Genomic DNA, 16,413 nt, shown 5'->3' with positions numbered 1-16,413 from the left:
GTGTGTAGAGACTGTTTATGGATATGTGGAGGCTGTGCATGGGTGGAGGCTGTGCATGGGTGGAAGCTGTGGTGTGTGTGTTTGTGGAGGCTGTGCGTCGGTGGAAGCTGTGTGTGTGCATGTGTGAGGACAGTGCGTGTGTGTGGAGGCTGTATGTTTGTGGAGGCTGTGTGCGTGCATGGAGGCTGTGTGCGTGCGTGGAAGCTGTGTGCATGCGTGGAGGCTGTGTGCGTGCGTGGAGGCTGTGTGCATGCGTGGAGGCTGTGCATGTGTGGAGGCTGTGTACATGCGTGGAGGCTGTGTGCGTGTGTGGAGGCTGTGTGCATGCGTGAAGGCTGTATGCATGCGTGGAGGCTGTATGCATGCGTGGAGGCTGTGTGCATGCGTGAAGGCTGTGTGCGTGCGTGGAGGCTGTGTGCGTGCGTGGAGGCTGTGTGCGTGCGTGGAGGCTGTACGTGTGCGCCTGATGGAGTCTGTGTGGGTGTGGAGGCTGTGTGGGTGTATGAACGCTGTGCACGTGTGTGCAGTCTGCGTGTGTGTGGTGGCTGTGTGGGTATAGGGACTGTGACCAACCGTGACCACCCATGACTGACAATCCATGACTGCCCGTGACAGCACGTTACTGACTGCCAGTGATGGGCCATGGCCGCCGTGTCGTCCGTGTGGCTGTAGACTCGGACATTGACGAGATGCTCCGAGGAGACCTGCACCTCGCCCTCGTCGCAGAGAAGCTCGACTCAGACTGGCCTGGTGAGCGCACAACAACCGCCATTCGCCATTTTGTCGCGGTGACGTCACCACAGCACTTGTCAGGCCAGGTACACTCCTATCGCTGACAGGAGGTGAAAGGACAGGCCCAGTTGCCAAGGGTTGACTGAGATGATTGGCAGATGCACCACCCGTGCCCCCTACTGTCCCAACTTTTAGCCACCCGGTCCTCCGCTCATTGTGACAAGCATCGCTCTTCTGCTCTCCGTTGTTGTTTGAGAGCAACTGCCTCCCAACTGTACAGTAGCGTCTTTCATGATCCTCTTCCTTAGAGGCCGATCTTGACACCACTGGTTATAGTCTTCGGCAAGTCCACTCAGTTCTAGATTTGAGGCTTTCGTGACTGCAAGGATTCATACTCTTTGGTTTTTTCGGTAAAGTCACGTAGGTAAAATAAAATAAATTAAAATAAAAGTAAACAATTAAATCACGACGTTTTGAAGGCAACACAAGCTTCCGTCTTCAGGTGAAACAGTCACAGCAAGATCGCTGCATCAAGTGGGGAGGCTCTGAGAGCTTCGAGCTTAAATTCAGGTTAAGGGGCGGGGGGGGGAGGAGCCAAGTAGGGGACATTGATGTTGTGCGGAGCTAAGTTAATCCATCTTTTGTTATGTTGAGGGTGCGGGGGATTCAGTGGGTCACTGCACGGGGGCAATGGAAAAATGTAAACAAAAATGGAAAAGTTCGAAAAGAATATGCTGTGTGCTTATAAAGTAGCTAAAGTTTTGACTTGGTTTATGACATCTTTCCAGTGGTTGCTTAATTTAAAACCATCCTCTCGGTTGAAGTTGTGTCTATGTTTGTTTATCTGGATGGCTTCGTGGACAAATCTTTGGTAATAATCGGGAGGTTTGCATAGTACTTTGGTATCGGAGAAAACAATCTCAGGAGAACCCGCTGTGTTGAGACAATGATCAGCTACGGCCGACGAATTCATTCTGCCGTGTTTCAAATCTGATTTGTGCTCGCGAATTCGGTCAGAAATATATTGTTTTGTCTCCCCGATATAGCAGTCACCGCAGATACAACTCAATTTGGAAACACCGGGGTACTGTAAGTCAGGGATGACATCCTTTACGGATGGGATCAGATCACGGATTTTGTGTACTGTGTTGAATCGAACCTGGATCTTGTGTTTGTTTAGAATTTTGGAAATATTTTTGGCAACGCCTGCTATGTATTGCATTGTGATGATTTTGATCAGAGTGTCAAGTGGTTGTTTCTGTATGGTGGGAGAAACAGCTTGGTGGATGATACGGTCAGAGTAACCGTTCATCTTGAGGGCTAGATGTACATGTTTTAATTCACTGGTCAGGTGGTGTTGGTCAGAAATGCAATGAGCTCTATGGTATCATGTTTTCATGAGATAATTCTTTTGAGCCGGGTGGTGGTGGGAATCAGGCTTCAAGTTGGAATCTATGTGGGTGGGCTTCCTGTAAACAGAATGTCCCAAAGACCCATCAGTTCTCTCAAACAGAACATCCAAGAATGGCAGCTTGCCATCTTTCTCCACTTCCATGGTGAATTTGATGGATGGGTGTCTGGAATTGATGTGGTCTAGGAAATGGTTCAAAGCTGGGAGGCCATGTGGCCAAATGACGAAAGTGTCATCCACATATCTCTTCCACAGGGAAGGACTAAGGATGGATGTCTGGATGGCGTCTGATTCAAATTTCTCCATGAAAACATTGGCTATCACTGGTGACAAGGGGGAACCCATAGATAGCAGGCGTTACCAAAAATATTTCCAAAATTCTAAACAAACACAAGATCCAGGTTCGATTCAATACAGTACACAAAATCCGTGATCTGATCCCATCCGTAAAGGATGTCATCCCTGACTTACAGTACCCCGGTGTTTACAAATTGAGTTGTATCTGCGGTGACTGCTATATCGGGGAGACAAAACGACATATTTCTGACCGAATTCGCGAGCACAAATCAGATTTGAAACACGGCAGAACGAATTCGTCGGCCGTAGCTGATCATTGTCTCAACACAGCGGGTTCTCATGAGATTGTTTTCTCTGATACCAAAGTACTATGCAAACCTCCCGGTTATTACCAAAGATTTGTCCACGAAGCCATCCAGATATACAAACATAGACACAACTTCAACTGAGAGGATGGTTTTAAATTAAGCAACCACTGGAAAGATGTCATAAACCAAATCAAACCTTTAGCTACCTTATAAGCACACAGCATATTCTTTCAGAACTTTTCCATTTTTGTTTCCATTTTTCCATTGCCCCCTGCAGTGACCCACTGCATCCCCCGCACCCTCAACATAACAAAAGACGGATTAACTTAGCTCCGCACAACATCAATGTGCACTACTTGGCTCCTCCCCCCCCCCTTAACCTGTATTTAAGCTCGAGGCTCTCAGAGCCTCCCCACTTGATGCAGCGATCTTGCTGTGACTGTTCCACCTGAAGACGGAAGCTTGTGTTGCCTCCTGAATGTCGTGATTTAATTGTTTTCTTTTATTTTAATTTATTTTACCTATGTGACTTTACCTAAAAAACCAAAGCGTATAAGTCCACTCAGCTCCACATTCTTCTGTACCACATCATGCCATGTCTTCTCCATCCCACTCCACGTCCATTTACCCCCTCTATCTGGCCAAACAGAAGCTGCTTGGGCATGCGGTGGCTGGGGATGCAGGTTACATGACCCAGCCAATGCAGCTTTGCCCGCCAGAGGGGCTCACTGATGGGAATGTCTTAAGATCTTTCAAGGATTTGTGAGTTCCTTGTACAATCCAGCCTGGTTAAATACAGGATATATTGTAGGCAAGCCAGCCTGAAAGTTTTAAACTAGTACAGATGTTCCACTAGAGGACATGATTCGCAAGCAAAAATAAGGGAGGGCATGACTGGCCGAGAAGACCTGAAGCTTCGTTTGGAGCAACAGACCAGGTAGCTTCCGCACAGCATTACGCAGCTGACGATAAGATTATGCCACTTGGCTAATTCGGAGGGAGACCTCTGCTACCAACCGAGGCTTGTCATAAGCACACTACCAAGGTTAAAAAACCTCTCCACTCATCACTCATAGTTAGCTCAAGGGGTGGAATATTGGATGATTAAATATACCCAGGCAGGTGCTTAGTTTTGGTGGGGCTGATGGTAAAGCCCCACTTCTTTGCAGCATGTGCCAGGTTCAGCAGCAGAACCTGCAACTTCTTCTCAGAGAGAGAGCAGGAAATACCGGATCATCACCATAAATAACATGGTTGACCAGTAGGGAGCCATCCTTTGACCGTGCCTGGGCATCGATCAGCTTCTCATTTTATCTTTTCCAGATAGAAATTCTACTGCTACAGCCATGGAAGGTTTCTCAAACTACTTGGTCGATTTTTTTTATGTAGGAGCATCCCTGTCGCACCCCAAGGTGAACAGGGAATGGCTCTTACTCCCGGCCACGTAGCTTTACCTGGGCCTGCCCACCATCATAAAGGACCTTAATGATCGTGAACAGAGTCAGGGACTCTAAAAGCATGAAGAACAACCCAGAGCCTTAACCTATTGATGGTATCGATATTTCTCCAGGATAAATACAAATTCTGATTTTGTATCATAGGTCTTGACCAGGTCAATAAAGCAGAGTCGTAGGTCCTGTTGGAATTCGCTACAACTCTGCTATAGCAGACGGACAGAGAATATGGCATCTGTGCCGGACCGCCCTGGCTTGAAACCACATTGGGGCTCTGCAAGGCTCTCCTCGGCGTACCTGGCAAGACAATGTTGAATAATCCTTACCAGGACTTTTCCCGGCACACTGAGGAGGGAGATGTCCCTATAGTTGTTACAGTCTGAGGTCCCTTTTCTTAAAGAGGGTGACCACCATGGCATCCTTCCAATCCTGCAGAACCCATCCAGTGGTCCAGACTATTACATTGTCATATAGGGCAGTCTGCACACAAATGCCACCTTTCCTCAGCAGTTCGCTTTGTAGATCATCTCTGTTCGGCGCTTTTACTGGTCTCAGACTCCGGACTTCCTCAACAGATGGCACCTCAGCCAGCCACTCATAGGGGATGACTACTTCTTCCAATAATTGAGGCACCACAGCCTCAACAGGGTCATCCCCACTTTGCCCCATGATGTTTTCTGGGCTGAGCAAACCTGTTCCTGGGGGTCGGAGATCGAATCGCCTTTCTTTCCCCGAAGAATGGTGATAGGTGTGGCGCTCAAAGTTGCTTTTTTGATAGAATTAAAGAGTGATTTGTGATCATGGGCTTCCGAGACAGATTCCATCTCCTCAGCAACCCATGATGATCACTCATCATTGCAGTGCCGCACGGCACTGCGAAGCCTGCAGTAAACCTCATTCTCCGACGTGGGATGCTGTAGATCAGGGGTGGGCAAATGTTTTGACTCGCGGGCCACAATGGATTCTAAAATTTGACAGAGGGGCCGGGCCAGGAACAGATGGATGGAGTGTTTGTGTGAACTAAATATGACGTGTAAAAATCATTACATGAAAGGATTTGGCCTTTAGCAGGTAGCAAAGCATTTATTTGCAAGGCAATTTAACAAATTGCACAAACTCGAACAATACAAAAACATGTCGTAACTCCCGGTCAAAGTGCGCCATCTAATGGGGAAATGGGGGCATTACAGGAGAAAGGTAAAATTTAATTTAATAATAATTATAATATTTGTACAAGTTCGGCGGGCCGGATTAAAAAGCCCAACGGGCCGTATACGGCCCGGGGGCCGTACTTTGCCCACGTCTGCTGTAGATGGTGGGAGTGCACCTGTTACGTCTGTTTATCCAACCGGTAACACCTCCTCAGTCATCCAGCATCTCTGGGGAGGTTTGGAAAGTGTACCCAAAAGCAGCCATTGCATCTGCATGAGCCACAGTCCTAAACTCTTCGCCCATTTCCCCCCCGGCATCAGAAGTGGGGAGGGGGATGTGATGCCAACCCCAGCTGCAAGCGATAATGCAATTCTCACGTGTAGCTTTCATCAGCGAGCTGAGAACAGACCACTGTGGGTTTGAATGGGGTCCTATATGGAGATCCACCTCCGGAGTGGAAGAATGGCAGGTGCAACTCACAGATGACAAGCCAATGGTCAGTGGGCAAATCAGCTCCACGGTAGGTCCTGGTGTCAAGGACATGAGCCCGCATCCACTGTTCCGTCCCTATGTAGTCCAAAAATTGTTCTTGCTTGGACCCGGCGTGCATCAATGATGTTGTGTGGATGCGCCGATGCCGGAACAGCGTGTTGGTAATTACAAGCCCATGGGCTGCATAAAAGTCTAGCAGCCTCCTACCGTTGTTATTGAGCCGATCTGGCCCATGCCTTCCAATCACTCCAGCCGCTATGGTGGTTACGACCACCATGCGGGGAAAAGCCGATTGAATTGGCCTTCCCCCCCCCCCCCCCCATATGGCATTGCTCACATCCACCACAGCATTACCATCCAGCACCTCCGAGGAGGTCGGGCTTGTTTTTGCCCACTACACAGACATGCACACACACACTTCCTGTTGTTTGTCAGTTTCCTGCGTGCATGTGTGTGTGCCTGCGTATGTGCAGCTTTGGCAGAGAAGATGGGGATTTCTCCAGATAAGCTGAAGGAGGCCGTGCAGAGAGCGGAGGAGGTGAGACAGGAACCTCGTGCGTGGGTGAGCGGTGTGGGTGGATGACCAGTGTGTGTGGGTTAGCAGAATGTGTGGGTGATGGTGTGTGTGTGTGGGTGAGCTGTGCATGTATGATGATTTGTGTGGGTGAGCATTGTGTGTGTGCGCGACAGTGTGTAGGCGGTGTGTGGGTTGTTACGATGCGTGACCCCCGTGTCCACCCGTCGTGACTTGGCGCTGTGATGGTTAACGGTGGCTGTGTGGTGCAGGGGGAGGGCGAGGAAGTGGCTGACGAGGTGGAGGAGCTGGGTCTGTCTAAGGAGGCGCAGAAGGCGTTCTGCCTCCTCAAGTTGTGGGCTCACCGCGAGGGCAGCCGGGCCACCGGTGAGCCGGCGGGGATGGTTGCTAGAGGACCAGTGAGCCAATGGGGACTGTTGCTAAGAGACTTGGAAGCCAGCAGGGTCAGTTGCCAGGGGATCGGTGAGCCGGCAGGGATGGTTGCTAGAGGACCAGTGAGCCAATGGGGACTGTTGCTAAGAGACTTGGAAGCCAGCAGGGTCATTTGCCAGGGGATCGGTGAGCCGGCAGGGATGGTTGCTAGGGGACCATTGATGCTGCGCATTGTTACTTGGGAACTACACATCATTAGTAACCACAGCATCATCACTTGTCTCTTAACTACACAACACGAACAAGCAGACCATGTATTCGGTACAAGCAAAGCTCTGCACCGGTTCCGACATTCAGTGTCTCATCGGCAGTCGCGCTGCTTGAAATCGACGTTAGCGAACGGCCGATCTGACAGCAAGGGACATCTCTTCGCAAATACAGAGTCCCAGTTCAATACAGGTGGTGTAGGGATTATAACGCAGCCGGTTATAATCGTGCTTAACTTCACAGCGCCTTTACAGATGGTGTGTTGTTAATGAACCAGTAATGTAGTGTGTGGTTACTCATGCTCACGATGTGTAGTTGCTAGGCACTCGGTGATGGTACTGCATGGTTGCTCGGCGACCAGCAACAATACTTTGCTGTGTAGGGATAAGTAATGATTCTGTGTGGTTACTAATGACGTGTGCCTTGCTTGGGAACCAGTGACGCTATGTGTGGTTACACGGGGGCCAATGATGCTGAACTTGGTTGCTCGGAAGCCAGTGAGGATGTGCGGTTGCTATCGATGTGTTGGCCGCCGAGGGGTCGAAGACGACGCCATGTGTGGTCTCCAGGCACCCAGCTAGAGCGGTACCTGGTTGCCATGAAGAGGCCGGACGTGGCTCAGGTGGCGGCGGTAGGAGGCTCGGCGCCGCCCCCCCCTCACTTCCCGGGGATCCCCCGCAGCACCACGGGCCCCGAGCACCCCACTCTGGAGCAAACAGGTGACCCTCCGCCTCCACCTTCACCCGCCTCCACCTTCACACGGGGTGCCCCCCCCCACACTCAGGCTGGGTCGTCCCGTCAACATCACAACGCACGCGCGGCCCCGCTTGGTTATGAATTATTATTTATTTTCGTTGCATTTTATCTGAAATATCCGCACGGCCCCCCTGCCCTCCTGCCCCCCCCCCCCCAATGTTTCTCTTTCGTTGACGTTGCGTTTTTTTTTCTTCTCTGCTCATTCCATCTCACGCGTGACTTCACTCTGACGGCTCCCTACCCACTCTCCGCTCTCCGGGCTCCCTCCGCTCTCCCTCCGCTTTCTCTCTCTCCCCCTCCACTCTCCGTTCTCTCCGCGTCTCCATCCCACACTCGCCGTTGCAGCGCACGGCGCGGCCGTCCCTGCCGCCACCGCCGCCCCCGTGCCGAAGATCCACCTCCACGCCCTCTCCGAGCGATTTGATTTTGGTTGCCATGACGACGACGCGGACGACGAGGGTGACGATGCGGGCGACGCGCCCGTCCCGGCCCACGATGACGGCGACCGTGACGATGACTTTACCGCAAATTTCTCCGATATATTTGCCGGCGCAATTCCACTGTGCGCCACGTCCTTCTCAAGCGCCGCGGAGAGCGTCGGGTTCCGCAACGTTCGAGCCGCACGGCGAGGCCACGCAGAGACCCAGCCGGCGCCATTGTCATCATCGCTAGCATCCACACCACCGCCGCCGCCCCCACCACGATCGTCAACGCTGCCATCGCGAATGTCAACGCTACCATCACGACCATCACGACCATCACAATCATCAGCACTACCTCCACTACCACCATCACGATCGTCGACGCTACCACCACGATCGTCAGCGCCGCCATCGACGGGATTTTCGTTCACCCCACAGCGTTCGTCACTTCCCTCCGCCTCTCTGCCGCCTCGAATGCCACCTGCTGGTCCGTCACCGCCATCGCCACCCGCCCCTACCGCCACTCCCACCACACCGCCTCCTGCAGCAATGCCAGATTTCCCGGCATCGTTCGTGTTCACCAGAACAACGCTCATAACGAACAGGACGCTGACATCGCCGCCAGCACCCGCATCCCCCGTGTCCACGCCGCTCACCGCAACGGCCACGCCGCTCACCACCACGGCCACATCTCTCAGCGCCTCGGCCGCACCACTCCCGTTCTCTGCCGCGCCATCACGGTCTCCTCGCGCTGACGACTTGTTTCCTGGGCTGCCGCCGGGGGTGTCCCTGGGAGCGAGGGGGTTTCCCTGCGAAGAGGGATTTTCCCCGGACTCGTTCCCAAACTTCCGCGTCACCACCGTGAAGAGAACCCGGCTCGCCGAGTTTAAGACAGGTGCGGCGGGACGACATTGGGGCGCCTGTGTGTGCACCTAGCCTGGCACACGTGCGCGGTGTCGTCATTGTTGGTGGCGATTTGCGGCTCTTCCCGTTGCTACGATTCCGCTCGTTCACCCCGTAAGGAGTCTCAGGAGGGTGCTGCCAGGTTTGTCGCAGTAGCAGGGGAACATGCTGCTGCTGCTGCTTCTGCTTTGCGATCTCAGTTGAGAGATTGTCGGCAATGGGGATGTGGGTTTGGCTGACACCAGTTACACGAGGTGTACGGGTTTAGCTATGGGAGGTGGAAACCGAAGAACCCGGAGAAAACACACTCAGAACAAGGGGACTACACACACTCACTCCACTCACGTGCGTGTGTACGCGTGTGCGCGGGTACGTGTGTGTACGTGTGCACGCTATGTATGTGCCTGTGTGTACGTGCGCGTGTGTAAGTGTGCGTATGTTTGTGCGCGCGCATGTGCACGTGTGTGTGCATGTGTGCACGTGTGTGTACATGCGCGTGTGTAAGTGTGCGTATGTTTGTGCGTGCGTGCGCACGTGTGTGTGTGTGTGTGCGTGCGTGGCAGACCCCGAGTGGTCGGAGGAGCGAGTGCGCGCACTCATGGAGCGTCTGGAGCGGGAGACGGACGGCGCTCACGTGAACCTCTCGGCCGAGCAGATACGGGCGGCTCGCCGGTGCGGCACCGCACTCGCTCACTCAACCACCCGCTCGGTCATATGCTCGTTCGCTCATGCGCTCGGGAGTCTTTGTAATTTCGTAACCCCCCCCCCCCACCCCCCACCATACCCCCAGACGAGGTCATGCCGAGTCGCCCCCCTCTTTTGGCGAAACAGCTCAGCGGGGGTTACCCACCCCGGGAACTCTGGTCGGCTATCTGAAGGAGAGAGCCACGCAGCAGCCCCCCAATGCCAAAGAACCCTCGAGCGGGGGTCATGGGGAGAAGGGGGGCCCGGGGGGAGAGGAGGTGGAGAGGGAGGAGATGAAGAAGAGAGAGGAGGAGATGAAGAAGAGAGAGGAGGAGAGAAAGAGGAGGGAGGAGCAGGAGAGGGAAGAGGAGGAGAGGAAGAAGGATGAGGAACAGAGGAGGGAGATGATAAAGCAAGAGGAGAGGAAGAGGGATGAGGAGGAGAGGAAGAGGAGGGAGGAGGAGAGGAAAATGGAGGAGAAGAAAAAAGAGGAGAGGAAAATGGTGGAGGAGGAGAGGAAGAGGCTGGAGGAGGAGATGAAGAGGGTGGAGGAGGAGATGAAAATGGAGGAGAGGAAGAGGGAGAAGGAGAGGGTAGAAGAGGAGAGGAAGAAGAAAGAGGAGATGAAAATGGAGGAGGAGAGGAAGAGGGAGAAGAAGAGGGTGGAAGAGAAGAAGGTAGAAGAGGAGATGAAGAGGGTGGAGGAGGAGAAGAAGAGGGTGGAGGAGGAGAAGAAGAGGGTGGAGGAGGAGAAGAAGAGGGAGGAGGAGAAGAAGAGGGAGGAGCAGAGGAAGAAGGAGGAGAAGAAGAGGGTGGAAGAGAAGAAGAGGGTAGAAGAGGAGATGAAGAGGGTGGAGGAGGAGAAGAAGAGGGTGGAGGAGGAGAAGAAGAGGGAGAAGCAGAGGAAGGAGGAGAAGAAGAGGGTGGAGGAGGAGATAAAGAAGAAAGAGGAGGAGAAGAAGAGGGTGGAGGAGGAGAAGAAGAGGGAGAAGGATATGAAGAAGAAAGAGGAGGAGAAGAAGAGGAGGGTGGAGGAGGAGAGGAAGAAGAAAGAGGAGGAGAAGAAGAGGGTGGAGGAGGAGAAGAAGAGGGTGGAGGAGGAGATGAAGAAGATAGAGGAGGAGAAGAAGAGGGTGGAGGAGGAGAAGAAGAGGATGGAGGAGGAGAGGAAAAGGGTGGAGGAGGAGAGGAGGAGGATGGAGGAGGAGAGGAAGAAGAAAGAGGAGGAGAAGAAGAGGGTGGAGGAGGAGAAGAAGAAGAAAGAGGAGGAGAAGAAGAGGATGGAGGAGGAGAGGAAAAGGGTGGAGGAGGAGAGGAGGAGGATGGAGGAGGAGAGGAAGAAGAAAGAGGAGGAGAAGAAGAGGATGGAGGAGGAGAGGAAAAGGGTGGAGGAGGAGATGAAGAGGGTGGAGGAGGAGATTAAAACGGAGGAGAGGAAGAAGAAAGAGGAGAAGGAGGAGAAGAAGAGGGAGGAGGAGAGGAAAAAAGAAGAGAGGAAGAGGATGGAGGAGGAATTGAAGAGGGACCAGGAGAGGAAGATGGAGATGAAGAGGGAGGAGGAGAGGAAGATGGAGGTGAAGAGAGTCCCACCTGCGCCCCTGGCCAGAGAGGAGCCTCGGGGCGACGAGGAGGAGGAGAGAGAGGAGGATGAGGAGGGAACCGGTAAGGGTGCAGAGGGGTCACCAGCTATCACCGAGGGTCGGCTAGGAGCCATCCCCGAAGAAGTGGAGCCTGTGGAGGGCAACGAGGTGTCAGGAGGAATCCTGTCACCGGCTAAAGAAGGGATGATGCCACACCGAGGAAGAGTTGAGGTCGTGGAGGAGGAGGATGAGGAGATGAGTCCTGATGAGGGTTCGCCTGTTGAAGAGGTGAGTAATATATATGTTCAACTTCTTTTGCACCACATGTCGCCAACCATGCAAATCGGAGGTGCATTGTAAGGACAACAAACTAAACAAAAAAAGTCGTTCCAAAGAAATTGGTTTTCATTTCTTAATAGCAGAAGGAAGAGCATTCCAGATGGCCGCATCTCAAAAGCACGCAATGCAGTGACTGGCTTTGTTCGATTTCTAGCTAAAAGCCGCTTGCGAGGATGACCAGAGGTCACATGTTGATTTATGCTCCTTAACGAAATATGAAGGTTTTGTGGTTTATTTGTGACAAGCACTGTGTGTAATGAGGTCAAGCTTATAATGTCTTCGTTCAGCAACCGAAAGCCAATGCAGCTCAGCGAGCACCGGATGGACATGCTCGGATCTTGCAATACCCATCACGACACGAACCAAAGAATTTCGTACACGCTCATGTTTTTTGCCAGATGTCCCGTAGAGTAGTGAGTTGCAAAAATCGAGCCTTGTCGATACTAGGCTACACGCCACCATGTTGGTTACATCATGACTGTATTTTGCGATCAAGCGACATATAATTTTATAATATTGTGTTGAGGCTCTTTAGATGAGTAGAAAACTGAATCCTGGAGTCTACAACGGCCACACCTAATCCTCCCACAAATTGTTTCGCCTGCAGAACCGATTGTTCTAGGTTAAGCAGCATCTTGTTTCGTGCTAAACACACATGCGTGCGATCTTCGAGGTTACCGAAGCTCTCCATATCTAACTTTGACTTCACTGCAGTGTACAATTGTGCATCATCGGCATATTAATGGAACTTGATGGAATGCCCCGAGATGAAATCGGCAATTCCAGAGACGCATGTTCAAAATAGGACGAACCCTCTGGTACGCCAACTGGGCACTGCATCGGCGATGACCGTTCATCGCCCAGCTAGACCAACTGTGATTGACCATGTCGGTATGACTAAATCCACCCCAGAGCCATACCCGATACACCGAACCTTGACCATGGCCGCTCGATGAATATCTTGTGGTCGACGGTGTCAAAAGGAGGCTGAGCGATCGAGGCCAACCAACACTGCAGGTGCTCCGATCATCCATGATCTTGTAGAGGTATTGAGTGATCCTTAGTCGTGTCCACCTCAATGCTGTAGAATTTCCGGTATCCTGACTGCAACGGGTTGAATGCGCCCATCCCAAAGACGTGGGGAAGTAACCACTTCAGACCAAAGCGTTCTATGACCCTTGAAATCTTACTTCAGGTTTGAGATCGGGAGATAGTTGTGGGGTCACTGGCTCAAGCCATTTTTTTCGAGCAGTGTTACCTGCGCCATTTTGAACCAGTCTGGGAAACCGCCCTAGTTGAACAAAATATTGGCCAGGTGGACAATCAGCGGTGCAAGCAACGTCCGAGCATGATTTGAGAATCGACGTGTGGATGTACTTTGAGTGGCGATGTTTTATTTGGCAGCAGTGCGGTGAACATTGACACCTCTGCCACCGACGCTGGTGCCAGCGTCTCGAATTTACATCGGTTCGATGTTGATCAAAACTCAGATGGCAGACCGGGAGAATGCGTTTCCTTGAAGTTAGAAACTGCCGTCTTGATCGTCACTATTTTATTGGCGAAGAACGTCGCAAGCCCTGTGCACAGACCGGGTTGACTCGTTGATGGGTGGTTGGAGTGCAGCAGACCCCTTCACGACGTGCCACAAAGCACAGGGGGTCGCGAGCCGACTCATTGATGCGCAGAGCATAGAACGATCTGCGTTGACTTAAAAATGTGTTGGTTGGCAGATCTACGGGCGTCTCTGTAAGCAAGTCGGACAGTCTTGAAACCAGTTTTCTTCCAAAGTCGCTGGAGCCTCCTCCAGGTCTGCTTTGCAGCGATCGCCTCCGGTGACAACCAGTTACTTGCGCACTTTCCCTAGTTCTCTTTGTGCTTGTTCGAATAGGCACGAGTTCATCAAGAACAGCAATGATGTTAATTTTTCTAATTGTCCTGCAAATGAATCGACCAATCGATGCAGGATTTGGACATGCCGATGAAGTGTGGAAGGCTCCCCCGCCTGCCAGCAACGAGCCTTCGACAATTTACGTGGCCTCAAAGTGTACCCGCCATGGCACCAGTGCTGCGGTGATGTCACCGCCACATAGTTGTGATTGGAGGCTGTTGTTGAGCGTGTGTAGGAGGTGTCACGCGCTCTGGGCAGCCGAGAGACGACGAGCAGCTCCGACGAGGAGGAGCTCGTGACCACGCGCGTCATCAGGCGGCGTGTCATCATCAAGGTGAGGGTGCATGAGTACTGAGTGTTGTTGGTGGTGGTGGTGGTTTACATCCCCACCAAAGATGAACATCAGTGGGAGGGATGCAGGCAAGGCGAATGGGTCTGTTGCCTTTTATAACCTCCTGTTCCAGGTGATGGCTTGCCAAAAGCCTCCGCGAGGGTGAGTGGAGTTTGCATCATGGTTTCTATGCTCGTATTGTTGTGGTTCATTTGTGGCAAGCACTTCATGTGTAATCATTGCGACCTGAATGTATTCATTTATCAACCGCGAGGCGATGCAGCTCGGTGTGAGCACTGGATGGACATGGTCAGATCTTGCAGCACCTGTCACATGTGCCAAAGACACATGCTGCAGCTTGGTAATGTTTTTGCCAGACGTCCCATAGAGTAGTGAGTTGCAATAATCAAGCCTTATTGATACTATGCTTCACGCCACTGTGTTGGCTATGTCATCAGCTGCGTAACGCTTTGTAGCTGCTCTCCGACCTGTCGCACCTCAAAAAGCTTCGAGTCTTCTCCACCACAGTCATGTCCTCTCTTTATTCTTGCGGAACGTGGACCCCTCTAATGGAATATATGCCGGTTGTAAACATTCAGATTGCAATTCTGGGTTTTACCAGACTGGATTAGTGTGCGGAACTCACAGATTCTTGAGAGATCTGGACACAGACCCATCGGTGAGTTACTCCAGCAAGCAAGGGTAGGTCATGTAGCCCGCATGCCCAAGCAGCTTCTGTTTGGCTAGACAGAGGGGGTTAAACGGGCGTGACATGGGATGGAAAAGACATGGACTGATGCGGTACAGGAGGATGTGGAGCTGAGTGGACTTTTCGAAGACTAGTACCAGCGGTGTCAAGATCGGCCTCTGTGGAGGAGGCTCGTAAAGAACGCTACTGGGCAGTTGCGTGAAGAACGCTACTGGGCAGTTGCGTGCAGTCGCCCTCCAAAACCAGCGGAAGGCAAAGGATCGATGCTTACAACAATGAGCAGAGTGCTGGACAGCTAAAATGCAGCAAGTTGGCACGGGAGGGGGTCATCTCAGTCAAGCCATGACACCTGGGTCTGTCCCATGGCCTCTTGTGAGTAGTGAGGCTTCCACACTTCATGCGATGGCCTCAAAGTGCAGCCAGCTTGGCACAATCGTCATGGTAACACCACGACTTGGTGGCTGTTGTGTGCATATCTGTGTGTGTGCGTGCATGTGTGTGCGTGCAGGGCGAGGACGTTACAGACATGCCCACGGACTCGGTGACGGAGGAACAATTCACAGACGAGTTCGGCAACATTGTGACAAGGAAGGTATGGGTCACTCACTCATTCACATTCGCTCGCTCATTCACGCACACTTGCTCACGCCGAGTTACAATGCCTCGACTCACTCGCCCTCTCTCCTCTCCCTCCCCGGGGTTCCCACTCCCATCCCCCTGGGACCAACCCCCACCACTCCCTTCCCAGGTTACAAGGAAAATAATTCGAAGGATCCTGAGTCCCGACACAGGCCCCACAACCGGAGGCCTCTTGGACCCTAGCTGCCACGCCCAGCCAGGGACAGTGGCCGCGTCGCTCACCGTGGGCTCCTCACCCACCGTGGGCTCGCCCGGCACCCAGAGGGGAGCAGCGGAGGTGAGCGACTCGGGGGGAGACGCAGCCCCAACCACCGCCGACGCGGGGGGACGGGAAAGACGCGTGGAGGGAGGAGACGACATCGGGGAACGCCGCTCTCACGTCTACAAGAGAACCGTGGTTCACGCCGATGAGCGACACAGCGGGGTGAGGGGTGGAGGCGGCAGGGGGGTGGTTGTGGGGGGGCGGGACGGTGGGGGACGGTGTTTACTATCGACCCCCCCACCGTGTGACCTCTTGACCCCTCCACCGGCACCGATTCACGCACCGATTAATGCTGAATGCATGTGGCGTGCGGGCGCACCTATCCTGGCACGGGCAACATGCAGATGTCACTGCCACTAGCTTAGCGATTGCCATCTGTGTGAGTGTGTATGAGTGCTGAACCTGGAGCATGCTGCTAAGGGATGGGGCTTTACTATTGGGCCCCACCAAAACTAAGCACCTGCTTCAGTATTTTTTTGTCATCGACTGTTCCCCCCTCTCCACTTCCATGAGTGATGGGGCAGCCATGGAGAGAGCGGAGAGGTTTCTGTACCTGGGCAGTGTACTTCTGACCAGCTCCGGTTTGGCAGAGGAGGTTTCACTCCAAATGATTGAAGCGGTATTATCTTTTAAAGGGCTGCGTAACGCTGTGTGGAAGCTACCTGGTCTTGTCGGCCAGTCATGCCATCCCTTCTCTATGCTTGTGAAAAGTGCAGCCTGGCCCTGGTTTGAAACAATTAAGGCTGGTCTGCCTACAATATATCCTTGGTTTAACCAGACTGGATTATGTGAAGAGCTCAGATCGTTGAAAGATCTGGACACAGTCCCATCAGTGAGCTCCTCTGGCAAGCGAGGCTGCATTGGCTGGCCTATGTAGCCC

The 16,413-nt window shown here is 52.7% G+C and overlaps 1 protein-coding gene across 13 annotated transcripts in view; it reads left to right on the top strand.

Moving 5' to 3' along the window:
• Positions 1-16,413, top strand: part of LOC116944339 (uncharacterized) — a 103,046-nt gene that overhangs the window by 83,902 nt on the left and 2,731 nt on the right. For 11 of the 13 annotated variants that reach the window (XM_076068461.1, XM_076068460.1, XM_076068455.1 and 8 more), the window contains 10 exons: positions 673-750; positions 6,320-6,384; positions 6,633-6,747; positions 7,590-7,739; positions 8,122-9,093; positions 9,665-9,773; positions 9,892-11,653; positions 13,828-13,926; positions 15,141-15,224; positions 15,381-15,695. In XM_076068461.1, coding sequence (XP_075924576.1) covers positions 673-750; positions 6,320-6,384; positions 6,633-6,747; positions 7,590-7,739; positions 8,122-9,093; positions 9,665-9,773; positions 9,892-11,653; positions 13,828-13,926; positions 15,141-15,224; positions 15,381-15,695 — 3,749 coding nt within the window. The remainder of the gene's footprint in view (positions 1-672; positions 751-6,319; positions 6,385-6,632; positions 6,748-7,589; positions 7,740-8,121; positions 9,094-9,664; positions 9,774-9,891; positions 11,654-13,827; positions 13,927-15,140; positions 15,225-15,380; positions 15,696-16,413) is intronic. The other 2 variants (XM_076068463.1, XM_076068464.1) reach the window with 2 other exon arrangements.

The sequence above is a fragment of the Petromyzon marinus genome, chromosome 21, assembly GCF_048934315.1.
Source record: "Petromyzon marinus isolate PM22_M1 ecotype Great Lakes invasive population chromosome 21, UKy_Petmar_22M1.pri1.0, whole genome shotgun sequence".
Lineage (NCBI taxonomy): Eukaryota > Metazoa > Chordata > Hyperoartia > Petromyzontiformes > Petromyzontidae > Petromyzon > Petromyzon marinus.
The sequence above is the reverse complement of the archived record's forward strand: the minus strand, read 5'-3'. Positions and strand labels throughout refer to the sequence as shown.